The 16,728-nt window shown below is 42.2% G+C and overlaps 2 protein-coding genes across 9 annotated transcripts in view; one reads left to right on the top strand and one right to left on the bottom strand.

Moving 5' to 3' along the window:
- The window catches only part of cables1 (Cdk5 and Abl enzyme substrate 1), a 164,705-nt gene that overhangs the window by 116,306 nt on the left and 31,671 nt on the right, over positions 1-16,728 (top strand). For both annotated transcript variants that reach the window (XM_072570130.1, XM_072570129.1), the window contains one exon: positions 1,731-1,834. In XM_072570130.1, the coding sequence (XP_072426231.1) occupies positions 1,731-1,834 (104 nt within the window). The remainder of the gene's footprint in view (positions 1-1,730; positions 1,835-16,728) is intronic.
- Positions 1-16,728, bottom strand: part of LOC140477023 (UDP-N-acetylglucosamine transporter TMEM241 homolog) — a 225,545-nt gene that overhangs the window by 25,565 nt on the left and 183,252 nt on the right. For 2 of the 7 annotated variants that reach the window (XM_072570142.1, XM_072570140.1), the window contains one exon: positions 4,504-5,427. The exons of 2 other annotated variants lie outside the window; for them this stretch is intronic. In XM_072570142.1, coding sequence (XP_072426243.1) covers positions 5,401-5,427 — 27 coding nt within the window. In that variant the 3' untranslated portion in view covers positions 4,504-5,400. Of the gene's footprint in view, positions 1-4,503; positions 5,428-12,383; positions 12,779-15,649; positions 15,824-16,728 lie in introns of those variants that run through there. 3 more of the 7 variants (XM_072570134.1, XR_011960639.1, XM_072570137.1) reach the window with 3 other exon arrangements.

Here is a 16,728-nt window from a genome sequence, read left to right on the forward strand (position 1 = left end):
TATATATTTCACCACAGATACATTAATGCATGCACATAATAAGAATTTATAGCATGGGAGGGGGCCATTTGGCTCACCTGGTTCTTTTGGTGTAAATGCTTTATCTAAGCCTTGTCCCACTATACTTCATCTAAACCTGTCAATGTGTCCTTCTGATCCATTAAATGCATCTGTGCTATTTGCATCAACTCCTGTTTCAAGTTTCACATTTAAACACGCTTGGTGAAAGAAGGTCCTGCTTAATTTATGATTGGATTTAATAGTAATTAAATATTTTATTTGTGGCCCCAAGTTTTGGATTTGCCTGTAATTGGAAATACCTCGCTACATAGAACATAGAACATAGAACAATACAGCACAGAACAGGCCCTTCGGCCCACGATGTTGTGCCGAACTTCTATCCTAGATTAAGCACCCATCCATGTACCTATCCAAATGCCGCTTAAAGGTCGCCAATGAATCTGACTCTACCACTCCCACGGGCAGCGCATTCCATGCCCCCACCACTCTCTGGGTGAAGAACCCACCCCTGACATCTCCCCTATACCTTCCACCCTTCACCTTAAATTTATGTCCCCTTGTAACACTCTGTTGTACCCGGGGAAAAAGTTTCTGACTGTCTACTCTATCTATTCCTCTGATCATCTTATAAACCTCTATCAAGTCACCCCTCATCCTTCGCCGTTCCAACGAGAAAAGGCCGAGAACTCTCAACCTATCCTCGTATGACCTACTCTCCATTCCAGGCAACATCCTGGTAAATCTTCTCTGCACCCTCTCCAAAGCTTCCACATCTTTCCTAAAGTGAGGCGACCAGAACTGCACACAGTACTCCAAATGTGGCCTAACCAAAGTCCTGTACAGCTGCAACATCACCTCACGACTCTTGAATTCAATCCCTCTGCTAATGAACGATAATACTCCATAGGCCTTCTTACAAACTCTATCCACCTGAGTGGCAACCTTCAAAGATCTATGTACATAGACCCCAAGATCCCTCTGTTCCTCCACCTGACCAAGAACCCTACCATCAACCCTATTGAACCCCGTCATAATTTCACTCTCCTCTATACCTCAGCTGTCAGCTTCTGAGGGAAAAGAACGCCAGCCTCTTCACTCTTGCTGTAAAATCTAAGCTCTGTTACATTGGGCTACATTATATAGGACAACAAGACCATTCAGTCCAACGAGTCCATGCCTGTGTTTACTTCCTCCACTTTCTCACCTAAATCTACCTCCACTTTCTCACCTAAATCTGCCTCCACTTTCTCGCCTAAATCTACCTCCACTTTCTCGCCTAAATCTACCATTGTAAGCTTCCATTCCTTTCTCCCTTGTGCTTGTCTAGTTTCCCCTTAAATATATCTCCTGTGCTTTGTACTGTTCATTCCAGCACTTTTTGTGGCAGAGAGTTCAACATTCGTACCACTGGTACCTGGGTATTGTACTCACAAATCTATGTTGCAGCCTTCTGCAGCACCCCCGCTCTCCTTTCTGCAGTCTGGAGATCAGAAATCTGCTCCATATGCAGCATGTATATGAACCAAGTGTCATAAATCTATCTGCAACATCTGATCTCAAGTGTGTATTTTTCAAAATGTGAGGAATTGGGGATTGTAAAATTGTGCTGGAATACTGTTTATGCTCAGTGACGCTTGTATGATTCTGTGCAAAAAACACAAATAGAGTGATTCTAGGAAGATAAAAATAATGCTGAGATTTTATTCTAGGCAATGAAGTATTGGAGTTTGCGGAATATGATCCAAACCTGCTGGATGACCCACAGTGGCCATGTGGAAAACATAAAAGAGTTCTGATCTTCCCTTCCTATATGGTAGGTGCCTATGTAATAGTTTTGTGGAGCTGTATGCAACCATGTGGCTGTAGAAATCATATTTGCAGCTTTGCTAACATATCCCTGTTTCTGTGCAAATGTTAGCACAGAGCATCACTGCAGAAGTATTATTGTGAAACATGCATATCCATTCAAACTGTCAAGAAAGTATTGTGAATAAATATGAAGCGATGGGAGGGATGGTTAAACTTGCTTCCTCTGGAAAAGAGACCTCAAGGCTATGTTTTCAAAGATGTGAGGAGGATTCGCCGAGGTGATCCAAGTAAAAATTACCAAGATATCCAAACAGCAAGGAATGAAAGTTTAAAAATGGGGCGTTCAGATTTCCAAAACTAGTTTAAAATTGGAAGTTAGCAATAAGTAGAAAAAATGCACCTGATCTGTTTTGAATTCCCATTCCCTCGTGAAGCACTGCTTATACTGAGTTCCTTGTGTGTAGTTTCCTCTCTGGTATCTTGCCAAAGTTGTATTGACATGTGAATCCAGGCAGTGAATGTTGTAGGCTTTTTTGAATATTGATGTTGTCACATGCAGTACCCATCGCTTCACAAGCAACCTGCAGAATTTCTGGCAGAAGTCACTGATGTGGAAATTGCTGCCTAATTGGGTCACGTAACGGGCGCACTGCGGATGAATTTAGCTGTGGGGCTTCCAGCGCCCAGTCTGTGCAGTAGTAGTTTGTTTTTCTGAAATTGCCTATCCCTGTCGAGGGGAGAGGAGCAGGAATGCTCCCGGCTGCTCCCCTGACTGTGCAAGAATCTCAATCAACTCTCTCTCTTCCTCTTGGGACTCGGCTGAGAACAGCCACTGGGGAGGCAAGCAGCTGTTATTGACGGTATTCACTTGGGCTTTCTGCCTGGTCAACCCAGCACACTGGGCCAAGGGATCAAACCTTTTCAGAGCTCCCTGGTCAGGGTGACAAACTAGCTCCAACTGAAGTCAACTTGCTCATGCAATCAGGCCAACTTAGTCCCTTTTCTCCAAGTCCTCTGACCAGTTTTAATGGTCCTAATGTTACCCTGGCTGAGATGAATGAACTCTGCATAGAACAGAAATCAAATGAGTTTTCTGATACACTCAAACTTAGCACTGTAGCATACTGGGAGAAACGTGTTGAGCAAACTGTTGTGGGAATAATTCATTTTGCATCGCTTTCAATCATTTATTATCCCTCAAGAGAACAGTGGAGGTGCAACTTGAGCTCTCTTGAGTAATGAGCTTTCTTTACGGTTTAGAACCTGGCTGAATATGATTATTTATTCACGCTGCTGAAGGTAACAGAGCGAGCAAACATCCAAGATGTAAAATGAGCGCTGTGTTCGAAGTTTTGATGTGATGAAAGGGATCCTAACGTTTTAGTCCTTAATTCCTCCACTCCCAGTTATAAAACATAAAATCTAGAAAGATTAGGAACTGTGACTTTAAATTGTAGCAATTATAGAATTCTGGATTAGTGTCCCTGGAAGAGCAGAGCAGTTCAGGCAGCATCCGAGGAGCAGCAAATCGACGTTTCGGGCAAAAGTCTGATGAAGGGCTTTTGCCCGAACCGTCGATTTTACTGCTCCTCTGATGCTGCCTGAACTGCTGTTCTCTTCCAGCACCACTAATCCAGAATCTGGTTTCCAGCATCTGCGGTCATTGTTTTTACCGAGCAATTATAGAATGATAGTTTAAGCCTTTTAGCCTTTAAGCAGTTAATGCCTATTCTGTGCCTAGTCTCATTGACTAAAAGCAAAATACTGCATATGCTGCAAATCTGGAAGAAACACCGAGAATGCTGGAGAAACTCAGCAAGTCTACCAGCATTGATGGAGAGACAAAATGTGTTAATGTTTCAAGTCCAGTGTGACTTTGAAAGTGGGTCAGAGCTTGATCTGCAGAATTTGTCCAGCATTCTCCATGTTTGCCTTGTGCTTGGTTAGCTTCTTCAGGACCTTATGTGGTTTCATATTCACAATTGAAGACCAGAAGAAAGCCAGCACAAATTCTACACCGTTTTACATGAAAAATAGTAAACAATTAATAATACAACTTTGAGGGTGTAACAGAAGTTGTGAAGGCTCGTGGGTTTTTTTTTTGTGCGTCCTACTGTCTCTTTTGCACACTGCATTCTAAAAATTGAAATGAATGCTGGCCCAGATCTCCTGGTCCCAATGGCAATGTTTGTCACGATTGAGAAAGCTGACTGATGCTGGAACCTTGACCTTCCAATCTGCCCAGAATGTCCCCATAGGTGCAGATGACAATGGGCCTCCCAGGGTCTGTTGGTCTGTAAATTCAGCCTGTTTTTGGCAACTGCACAGTATTTTACACTGATTTTACTTAGAGCTGCACCTAGCAATTATGAGTCAAGTCGAAGCATTTCATTATTCCCATGACACTCTTCTGCACATCTGCTCTCTGCATACTAGTTTTGTTCACCATCCCCTGCAGCATCTCCAGCACTGTCACGTGCGTAGACACTGTCACTCCTCACCCAGGTAGCATACCTGAATTCAAGCCCCATTATTACTGCAGTTGTCACAAAGCTTAATGATTCGGAAAAGTAAGAAGAATGTTGCAATTTACCTGTACAGTATTTCAAACCCAAGTTGACAGAAAGCATGGACCAGGTGCCTGTATTCAACACAATTTACTATATATTACACATAGATTTGAACCACAGATAAACATTACAAACCATTGGCATACAATTTTAACAAAAATAGAGGTTGTTGGAAAAGCTCAGCAGGTCTGACAGTGTCTATGAAGAGAAATCAAAATTAATGTTTCTGGTCCTCAGAAGGGTCACTGGACTCAAAATGTTAACTTTGATTTCTGTTCACAGATGCTGAGCTTTTCCAGTAACTTTTGTTTTCGTTTTTGATTTACAGCATCTGCAGCTCTTTTGGTTTTTTTTAATGACGTACAACTACTTGTTCAACTGTAATAATACACCTTGTTAACCACCTACTAAACCACCACCTCTACATGTACAGACAGACGCAAAAGCATAGGTATTCTGGATGGTGGTAAAGATAATAAGGCAGTTTAGTGGTCCATGGCTACAAGCTTTGTTGCAGTGATCGTTCTGTGATTGGAAAACTGCTTCTCAATCTTCCTCCAGGTACTTTGTATTGTTTGCGGAAGGCACAGGGTGACTAGTTCATACTCATAAGGATCTCTGACTTGTAATTAAAAGTCACAGCTTCTAACAGTTGATCAGAGGAAATAAATGGGCTATGTTCAGGCTTCAGATGCTTTCTACTACAGAGCAATAATAACTTCTTGCCTTCCAGAGGTCCAATAATTTCTGACTTGAGTATTCACAATTCAAGTTGTGCACCAGGCAGTCAGGAGGCCTTTGTTGCCAATAGCTGGTCACCATTTCAAAGACTAATCAGCTACTTGTTGCTGACCAAAATTCCATTCATACACCAACCCTGTGTCGAGCTCATGTGGATCTCAGCTTTCCACGCTGCTTCAACCAACAGCTGTGTAACCAGCAATTACAATGAGTGTAAACATCACTTTTTTTTTCTGCAAGGTGCAGGAATCCTTGGTGTTCAGACAGGTCCTTTTCTGATTTCAGTCTATAATTAAAAATATAGAAAAATAAGAAGATACATTCTTTACAACCCACACCCACACACTGTCACTCCCTGTGACTCCACTTTCCTCCTTGCAGCTCTCCTCCACCCTCGGCTGGTCTAATGAGATGTGGGGATATTAGGGATTGGACCAAATGTGGGAGTTGACTGGGCTGAGCAAAACAGGCTATGTTGAGCTGGGCAGTGCCAGGGGTGTAGGTGAATAGTACCAGTGGGGGTGTTGGCCAGAAACCAAGCCACACATGAGCAATGATTGGATTGAATAGTAGAGACCTAGATGGTATGGAGACCTAGAATTAAAAGTATACGCCAGCTACATCTGAAAATCACTGAGCACATTCTGAAGGAAGGACTTGTCTGCTCGTACCTCTGACCTTCACCACCAAATCTTTACCAGGCTTGTGTCTGATTCTGTCAAACTCCCTCCTGCACCTTAAAGGGCAGTGCTCCCGTTTTTAAGGTGAGAGAGGATGTGGGGTGGCTGTGTTTGCTGAATTCGATTCACGGAATTCGATAGAATCTGAGTGTTCTGAAGATATGTTGCAGACTGGGCTACGGCACGGCTGTGTTCCTCACTGTAGGTCATCTCTCTGTACATTGGTCAGTTCAGTTTTGATAGATTCTGGATTAGTGGTGCTGGAAGAGCACAGCAGTTCAGACAGCATCCAAGTAGCTTCGAAATAGACGTTTCGGGCAAAAGCCCTTCATCAGGATGAGGGGCTTTTGCCTGAAACGTCGATTTCGAAGCTACTTGGATGCTGTCTGAACTGCTGTGCTTGTCCAGCACCACTAATCCAGAATCTGGTTTCCAGCATCTGCAGTCATTGTTTTTACCTCAGTTTTGATAGAGGCAACTGAAGTTAAGATCTTTTCCATCTGGGTGGTATTTAATACTCACACCAGAGGGCAGTTGATGTTTGAGGTGAATATCCACTGTTGGGTGGATTGTAAGTGCTGTGGAGGCTTCCACACAGCCTTGCTTGACACAGTTCTGGAGTTTGAAAGCACCTATTTCCGATCTCCCAGCCACATCAGCATGCAGGTTCTTGATTAAGCTGCTTAGACCAAGCCAAATCCCAGGCAAACCAATCAACAGAGCCTCACCATTTATTGATTAAAAGCTTTGTTCAGGTCAGTAAATACAATGAAAAATTCCTGCTGGTGTTCTCAGCATTTCCCTTGTGTATTCTTAGCAACAAAGGCCACTTTGGGCTTTCTCTTGGAAGGGCTAAAACTGTGCTTTGTCTCTGGGAGGGTTTCCTCAGCCTTGAGATGTAGCATTTCAGAAGAGGCTTTGTCAGGACTTTTGCTGCTATTGGCAACCAGAAAATACCTTGCATGTTTCCAAAGAAGAATTTATTTACCTTTTTGAAGATGATTACAGTTGTCATAATCTTGTGGGTGGGGTGGACAAAGCAGGAAGAATGGGGTTTATTTTCCTCCCAAATCCATAGGTTGCATGCATGGTGTCTTAGAATAAGAACTAGGAATAGGAACAGGCAATTCAGCCCCTCAAGTCAGCTCCGCTGTTTAATACAGTTATGGCTGATTTCACCTTGGTCTCAACTTCACCTTCCCAAGCAATCCCCGTAACACTTTAACCCATTGCTGATTAAAAGTCTATTTCCTCTTTAAATTTATTCAGTGTCACAACATCCGCTGCTCTCCATCGTCATCAGCAATAGTCCCTCACAGATGAGAACGACACTGCTGTATGGGATAGTGAGTTCCACAGTTACACAATTCTTTTGACAGCATTACACCAGGTTATAGTCCAACAGGTTTATTCGGAACTACAAGCCTTCGGAGCGCTGCTCCTTCAGCTAGCTGATGAAAGAGCAGCGCTTTGAAATCTAGTGCTTCCAAATAAACCTGTTGGACGATGACCTGGTGTTGTGTGATTTTTAACTTTGTCCACCCCAGTCTAGCATCGGCTGCTGCACATCTTTTGACAGCAGTAATTCCTCCTCATTTCTGTTTTAAATCTGCCATTAGTTGTTTTAAACCTATGACTTCATGTCCTAAGTTGCCCCACAGAGGGAAATATTGCTCAACATTTATTTTCTCAATCTCCTTGAGCATCTTGTATGCCTTAATTAGATCTCTTCCATTTCTTCTAAGCTTGAGCAAGTTTCGGCCTGAACTGCTCAATCTTTCATGATAAGGTAAGCCCTTCATCTCTCGAATCAGTCTTGAATTGAACCTTCTCTGTACTATCTCCAATGCAACTAAATCCTCCTGGATAGGATAAAGTCCTTTTGAAGGGACTTTAAACCTTTGAGACCTCACTTGCATTGCCATAGGGACCATACAGCTTGTAGTTTTCATCCATTTAAATAGTTTCTGAAGAGACTTTGAATTTTGTCCTCTTGGTCTTTTGCCATTTGTGATATCTTGTGTTTGATGGAAGTTCATCAGCCTGCAGCAATGAAAGGGTCTACCTCAACCTTCTCTCTTGCCCAGCCCCCTCTCGTCCGGCCCCCTCCCTCTCGCTCCCCCCTCATCCTTTCTCTCACCCTTCCTCTATCCCTCTCTCTCTCCCACCTCTCCCCTCCTCCCCAATCCTCTCTCTTTCATTTTTTCTTTGTCTTGCTCTCTTTAATAGTTGCTGTCAGCTAACCAGTAACTGTAAGTCTTTGCAACTGGCATGTGAACTGCCTTATGTCTTCACAAAGAATTGAAAGTATTGGGAAATAATGACATCAGTGAATACAGTGTCTTGGAAGGAAGAGTACTAAAGATTAATACTATTGAACTCTTTCCCCATTATTTATTTTCTTCCACTCCTAACAGCCCTGTTTGGTTGGTGATTTACATTTTGTTTCCTTGTAGTTGGACTGATTTCTATGTTATGAGTCATAGTTCTAGTTACCTTACGATGTTTTCTGTTAACCTGAGTTCATTCAACTGGCAAATTAGGACTTTGCGTACTTTAGCTATATCATTAATTTTGGTGGCAATCCCAGGTGTGGTGAGCCTTGAATCTCAGTCCACTTTCCCAGGCGAGTCCTGACCGTGTTTGTTAGAAAAAGCTCATCCTCAGCCCACTTTTTGTCAGCAGGAGGGCATCGTTCACATTGATTTGTCTCAATTACCGCTCTCCTGAAGTCGGACTCATGACCAGTCTTGCCATTAGAGTCCCCAGATAGAGTCCTCGGGTCTGCTGTTCTGGGATGTGACATACTGGCAAGGCATGAAGAGAGATTGTAAATTCTTCTCTTTTCTAAATGGAAAAACCATACTGTCTTCTCTAAAGTTTAAAATGGAACTCTGGAATTCAGTTTGGCTGCTCACACAAAGTGAGCCACTTGGCTACTTGTAGAAATTACCAGCACAAAAGCTCCATCATCTTCTGTAATATCATATGGCACATTTGTATGAAATTAGAACAACAGACACTGTGCCTACCCCAGCCAGTTCTGAACAAAGAACAGATTTAAAAACCATTATGACTGAAATGATGATAGTAACTCCATAGTTATCTCTACAAAATATACCAGTTTTGACAAGAGATGTTGAAACCACTTTGTTAAATTGAATTACCTTCTCCAGGAACTCTGTCACGTGACTGAAACGTATGGTTTTTTTTAAAAAACAGATTTTAAACCAGGCAGTGCTGAATCTCTCAGTTTACTTTTTAACTCTGGGACAGACAGCGAGTAGTTTCAGGCTCAGCAAAAGCAGGCTTCTAGTCTCAATCTGATATCTCGGGTAAATCCTCTATTTTGCCTGAGTAGTGAATTAATTTCCAGTTTACAAAAATCATACTGCCAACCCTTCAAATGCATCCACTTGAACTCCCAGGAAAGTGAATTCTGTCAGAGCAACTAACTGCAAGAACCTTCACTGAGCATGGATTTACTGCACTGTCAGCCATGTGAATCAGTCCCCATACCTTTTATTGGAAATGTTATTTGCAGCTGCAAATGACTTTGTTCCTTTTGCTTTTGTTCCTACTATGCATATATATGTTGCAAAAATTTATTTCCTTAGGGTTGCACACTTAGAGTTTGTTTTAACCTTAACCTTAACATTCATTTTAAAGTTAGACTTCACAAAGTGATTGTTTGAGGGGAACACACCATAGACTATTTCAAACAGCAAAAGAAATAAGAGGAAAAGAAATTAAAATCAGCTCTGTTACAAATGGAAGAGGAGAACGCTACAATAATTCCACTGACAACGCACTCTTCTCTGTGAAAGATAATGTGAAGACTTCGCTTTGTGCAGGGTTGATCTTTTCCTTAATGTTTCCACCTGAATCGAGGATGGGTCACAAGTGCTGATGACAGTGGTGTATTGATTATTGGCTGAGCTGTGGGTGAAGTGCCATGAACCTTTCATATCTACAACTGGGGGGTTCAGGTAGTGAATAGGCAATTGGTTTCTGAATGGCAAAGCCAACTCCATGGATTTGAACATTGCTGCCACCCTTTCCTTGCCTGTAGAATGTGTCTTTCCCCTGCTTGTTACTTCTGCTCCGCTCTTGAAGGTGCATCCCACTGAGGACAGTGATGCCAATTTGTTTGAGATTTGTTAACTCGCATGGTATAAATGCAGTGGCACATAGTGATACAAGGAATGCCATTAATGAATCTTAAGAGTAGTTTGTGGTCTGGGATTATGGCTGTGATTTATTGCTGCCAATTGCGGTCTGACCCTTTAAGGTCAATGTTTCTCTTTGAGAGAATGTAATGGGAGCTACTTAATAACTGCTGAGGTTAATCAGAGAGTAGGTGTACATATTTGTAAATTACAAGATCTATTGACCTAGAGTCAATCTTCCAATGGCAAACAGAGTAGACAGTACTTGTATGTTTTCCTCATGGCAGTCCTGCTGCAGTGAAATTCCTGGGAATTATCCTGAAAATTGAAATTTCCAATGAGCAATTACCTGAAGCCTGGAAGCCAACAGCAAAGTCCCAAGTTTAAGGTGACTATCTGGGGAGGTGATGGCCTAATCTAGAAACCCAGGTAATGTTCTGGATTTGAATCCCATCACAACAGATGGTAGAATTTGAATTCAATGTAAATCAGGAATTAGGAATCTAATAATGACCGTGAACCCATTGTTGATTGTCAGGAAAGAGCCGTCTGGATCACTAATGTTCTTTCAGGAAAGAGGCTGCCATCCTTGGCCTATATGTGACTCCAGACTCTCAGCCATGTGGCTGATTCTTAAGTGCCTTCTGGACAATTAGAGTTGGTCAGTAAATGTTGGCCTGGCCATTGATGCCCAGATTCTCTGCATGAATTAAAATGAAATAAAACCTGCTCTATTTCTTGGATAACTATTAAACTGATTCATGACTAACCTCAATCTCCCCAACCCCCATTCACAGACCATCAATCTGTTACGTCTATAATTCTACCTGCCACCCCTATCCCCACACCTCCCCTCTCATCTACCTTATTGCTCGACACTTCCGTCCCCCAGTCTCTAACACCTCACCCCTGTGGCACACTAAGCTCTCGCTTAACTCTCACATCTCCCTTCCTTCCGCAGCGGTGAAAGTGGCTTCAGGACGTGTAAACATAGGAATTCTGTAGGTTTTGTACTGAAATAGGAACATAGTTTCAACAGTGAACAATCTGCTGCTGACTGAATGAATTTCTGAACTGTGCTAAGCTGTTTCAGCTGAGAACACGCCTCAGGAGGTCCCTGTAAAAATAAGTATGTATTCTTTTTGTACGATCAGGATCAAAAGATCTTGGCCATTGTCTTCTGTCTGTAACTGAAATATTTCTCTTTAATACTAATATTAACAGGAGTAGATGTTTGAAAAAAAATATTTTTGCGTGTTGTTCTAATACAGTCTGTTTGTTGTGATTTGCACTGTATAGCAGAGACTTGATTGCTCCAGTGCTTTAAGTTGTAAGTGATAAATCAACACTGACCTTATGTATAATCTTTGGCCTACTTCCTTCCTGTTGATGATGTTCGATAATGAGTTAAGAACTTCTCAGGGAAATCTTTATTGTGCACAAGCTTCCTCGGAATGCCAATTCCCGAAAGGGATTTACTAAACATGATCCAGTCCCAAAATTTATTACCAAAGATGTGGGGAGTAAAAGAGGACTTGCTTTGTGTGCACATTTAATGGATCAGGTTGAAAAGTGAGAGACGGTCAATGTGTTGCATTTGGCATGATGAAAAGCTGAAATCTATCTCTGGTGTTGTCCATGTTGTGTAATCATCATGTACCTGAAAGTAAAAGGCAAAGGGGGCGTCTTTGACAATGGGGTCAGATTTTTACCATCCTGATAAGGCACAAAGCAACATCAGGGAGATGCAGATGGAGCCAGTGATTAGGGACTATAAATCCAAATTCTATCAACCCATGGAGTCTGCTCCTCCATTCAGTAAGATTGCGGCTGATCTGATAATCCTCAATGCTGCTTGCTTTTTCTGTGCAACAATTCATTCCCTTACTGATTTAAAAATCTAACCATCTCAGCCTTGAATAGACTTAATGATCCAGTCTCACCAGCCTTCTGTGATTAAAGAATTCCACAAGTTCACTACCCTGTGAGAGATCAGATGGAATTTCTTCTCTGTCTTCATATCCATACCTGGTATCAGCCTAGTGAACTTTCTATGGAGTGCCACTCATGCTATTCTGTATTGCCTTAGATAAGGGGCCTCAAATTATTCAAGTATTCCATCTGTGGTCTGACTTATGCCATGTATAGTTTCAGCAAAAGCTCCCTATTTTTAGATTCCATTCCCAGTAAAATTAAGGGCAAAACATTCGATTTCCATTCCATATTACCTCATGGAGTCGGGTATTACCTTTTGAAGTTGGGTATGTTATGATTGAGTTATTGTCACCTGTACTGCAGTACAATGAAAAGCTTTGTTTATGAGCAGTGTAGGCAGATCATAGTAGGCAAGGATCTACCGATCAGAGGTTGTTAAAAAAAATGGACACAGGCAAACAGGTTACATTGCATTTGGTGAGAACAATGTTAGCAAGGTCAGCATTATTTGGGGCTAGAGAGTCCATTCATCAGTTTAATAAGGTGGTGCCTGTGTTCAGGCTTCTGTATCTTCTGTCTGATGGAAGAGCTTGTAGAAGATCCATACCAGTACCAGGGTGTGATGGATCTTTGATGCTGGCAGCCTTTCTGTGGCAGCGAACCATGTAAATGGAGTCCATGGATAGAAGGTTGGCTTCCGTAATGGTCTGGACTGTGCATATATCTTTCTGCAGTTTCTTACAGTCCTGGGCAGAGCAGTTCCCTATCAGACCGTTATGTACCTGGACAGTATGATTTCAATGTGGAAGTTGGTGTGAGGGTCCTTCTGTACATGCCGAATTTCCTGAGGTGCCTGGGGGAGAAGAGGTGCTGTTATGCCTTGACCAGGTGGAAGCTGAGCTGGGACATTCTAGCCCAGAGATACGAACAATACCACAAGTGCCCAAAAGCTCTGAACTTGCGATGGCTAGGATTCAAAACCTGTTAAGCTGCTTGGAATGCCCAATGCCATCGCTGCCCCAAAGGAATTGATATAACCTGATGGAAATCAGAGCCAATGTTTACTACCCAAAAATGTCTCTGTTCTTAAGCACTATTTGTTTATAAACATTTACAGGGCATCTCCACTGTTTGCCCTACTAACTGTCCACTGTTCTGTAAAATAATGATGGAAAAGGATCTGAAAGTTGAAGTTCTAAATTGGAGGAAGCCTAATTTTGACGGTGTTATGCAAGAACTTTCAAATGCTGATTTGGGGCAGATGTTCGCAGGTAAAGGGATGGTTGGAAAATGGGAAGCCTTCAGAAATGAGGTAACAAGAGTCCAGAGACAATATATTCCTGTTAGGATGAAAGGAAAAGCCGGTAGGTGTAGGGAACGCTGGATGACTAAAGAAATTGAAGATTTGATTTAGAAAAAGAAGGAAGCACGTATCAGGTATGGGCAGGATAGATAGAGTGAATCCTTAAAAGAGTATAAAGGCAGTAGGGAAATCAGGAGGGCAAAAAGGGGACATGAGATAGCTTTGGCAGATAGAGTTAAGGAGAATCCAAAAGGTTTTTACAAATACATTTAGGACAAAAGGATATCTAGGGAGAGAATAAAGCCCCTCAAAGATCAACTAGGTGGCCTTTGTGTGGAACCGGAGGAGACGTGTGAGAAACTAAATGAATATTTTGCATCAGTATTTACTATGGAGAAGGACATGGAAGTTATAGAATGTAGAGAAATGGATGGTGACATCTAAAAATGTCCATATTACAGAGGAGGAAGTGTTGCATGTCTATAAAAGTGGATAAATCCCCAGGACTTGATCAGGTGTATCCTAGAACTCTGTGGGAAGCTAGGGAAGTGATTACTGGGCCCCTTGCTGAGATATTTATATCATCGATAGTCACAGGTGAGGTGCCGGAAGACTGGAGGTTGGTTAATGTCGTGCCACTGTTTAAGAAAGGTGGTAAGGATGAGCCAGGGAACTACAGACCAGTGAGCCTGATGTCAGTGGGGGGCAAGTTGTTGGAGGGCATCCTGAAGGACAGGATGTACATGTATTTGGAAAGGCAAGGACCGATTTAGGGATAGTCAACATGGCTTTGTGTGTGGGAAATCATATCTCACGAACTTGATTGAGTTTTTTTGAAGAAGTAACAAAGAGGATTGATGAGGGCAGAGCAGTAGACGTGATTCATCTGGACTTCAGTAAGGCATTTGACAAGGTTCCCCATGGGAGACTGGTTAGCAAGGTTAGATCTCATGTAATACAGGGAGAATTAGCCATTTGGATACAGAGCCAAATTAGCCATTTGGCTCAAAGTTGGAAGACAGAGGGTAGTGGTGGAGGGTTGTTTTTCAGACTGGAGGCCTGTGACCAGTGGAGTGCCACAAGGATCGGTGCTGGGTCCATTTCTTTTCATCATTTATATAAATGATTTGGATGTGATCATAACAGGTATAGTTAGTAAGTTTATGACACCAAACGTGAAGGTATAGTGGACAGTGAAGAAGATTACCTCAAAGTACAATGGGATCTTGATCAGATGGGCCGACATGCTGAGAAGTGGCAGATGGAGTTTAATTTAGATAAATGCGAGCTACTGCATTTTGGGAAAGCGAATCTTTATGGTAAGGTCCTAGGGAGTGTTGCTGAACAAAGAGACCTTGGAGTGCAGGTTCATAGCTCCTTGAAAGTGAAGTCGTAGGTAGATAGGATAGTGAAGGCGGCGTTTGGTATGCTTTCCTTTATTGGTCAGAGTATTGAGTACAGGAGTTGGGAGGTCATGTTGCGGCTGTACAGGACATTGGTTAGGCCACTGTTGGAATATTGCGTGCAATTCTGGTCTCCTTCTTATCGGAAAGATGTTGTGAAACTTGAAAGGGTTCAGCAAAGATTTACAAGGATGTTGCCAGGGTTGGAGGATCTGAGCTATAGGGAGAGGCTGAACAGGCTGGGGCTGTTTTCTCTGGAGCGTCAGAGGCTGAAGGGTTACCTTATAGAGGTTTATATAATCATGAGGGGCATGGTTTGGGTGAATATACAAAGTCGTTTCCGTGGGGTCGGGGAGTCCAGAACTAGAGGGCAGAAGTTTAGGGTGAGAGGGAAAAGATATAAAAGAGACCTAAGGGGCATCTTTTTCACACAGAGGGTGGTACGTGTATGAAATGAGCTGCCAGAGGAAGTGGTGGAGGCTGGTATAAATGCAACATTTAAAAGGCATCTGGGTGGCTATATGAATAGGAAGGGTTTGGAGGGATATGGGCCAAATGCTGGCAGGTACGACTAGATTGGGATGGGATATCTGGTCGGCATTGTCAAGTTGGACTGAAGGGTCTGTTTCCTTGCTGTGCACCTCTATGACTGTATAATTCCATTCCCAACTGGATAGTGGGAAGGAAAGTGCCAATGTCTGCAGTAAATTTACATAAAATACAGGCTGTTGTGTAAACAAATCTTGTTTATAAAATGTCTCAACAATGACAACTGAATCTCCAGTATGTTCTGCTGATACTCTTTTACGTTTTCTTTATTACACTTTTTTTAAGCATTTGTCTCCCAGATCCCCAAGAGTTTGTTTTGTGTAATACATCAGATTCACACCCTTGTCCCAGTCAATGGCAGGGGACTGGGAGCAAGCTGAGGTGGCTGAACTTCCCCACCTTCTCATAACAAGACAGCTTGGTGTGTCGTCTTGCTTTAAATTTTATTTGGTATCATAAATAAACAAGCCAGATTTTAAACTAGTGCATGAATTTGTGAATGACATACATTCATTCCTGACATGTTACGTTTCCATGCCAGTCCACTACTGTGAAGCAGCTTCAAGGAAACTGGAACTCTTCCCACTACACAGTAGCTTGACATCTTCTTTGCTTTCCGAAGTTTGTGTAGGATGGTGGCATACTGCAAAATAATAGGAAGATTAGAATAAAGAGAAAGAAATCTTTTGAGGGTTGTATGCCGTCGTCTTTTGCATGTATAGTGGACACATTGCGTTCAAAGTTTTGGGCAGAAATTCTATACCAAATGATGCTGTAGCCCTGGCCATTGTTTGTGGGTTGTTGTTTGATTTGTCATTAAAAGCAATGTTAGCCAAATTTCAATATGCAAGGAAGGATCATACACTGGTTCTAGGACATTCTTACAAGTACTTTAAATGTTGTGACCATTTTTTGAATTGTAAAAAAAGCAAACCAACAGTCCATAAAGGAAACATTGGCAATGTAGAATGAAAGATTTTAAATTTTGCTTAACTTCATGTGAAGTCTACAGACTGTGGGCTGCTTTTGCCCTACAGTGAACCTGCTCACGTTTTCCTTATGAGGATCGATTTCTTTTGATGTTTAAGATTATTCACTGTGTGAATCTGATGCTGGAATTGGCCCAAATTAATTTCTACTTCAAACAGCAGGAACTGGGGCTGTGCAACTGAATGCAGTTGTGCAACAGATCTACTGACCAAATTCAACTGTGAAGCTGAAGATGTAGCAGACCTTTCTCTGAATTGAAAGGCAATGGAAAATTACCAGTGATCCTGATTCTTTTTCCAATACTCCTGCATGGCTGTATTCTACACAGCCAAGAACCAACAATACTGTCCTCTCACCATCTGTCGCAGTCTGTAATCCAAATGCATGCTGTCAAGCTGGGTGTGAGAAATGACAACAGTGAGCAGAACCACAGGAAATATTCCAAAAGCATCCAGCAAACAGTTGGAGGATCGAGATCAGTGCACCTCCATACCAATCTTGTACATTGATCCTTGAATATGCCAGGGTAATCTTTCCATTGCTGGCAATGATAACTGG

The sequence above is a fragment of the Chiloscyllium punctatum genome, chromosome 5 (assembly GCF_047496795.1).
Source record: "Chiloscyllium punctatum isolate Juve2018m chromosome 5, sChiPun1.3, whole genome shotgun sequence".
Lineage (NCBI taxonomy): Eukaryota > Metazoa > Chordata > Chondrichthyes > Orectolobiformes > Hemiscylliidae > Chiloscyllium > Chiloscyllium punctatum.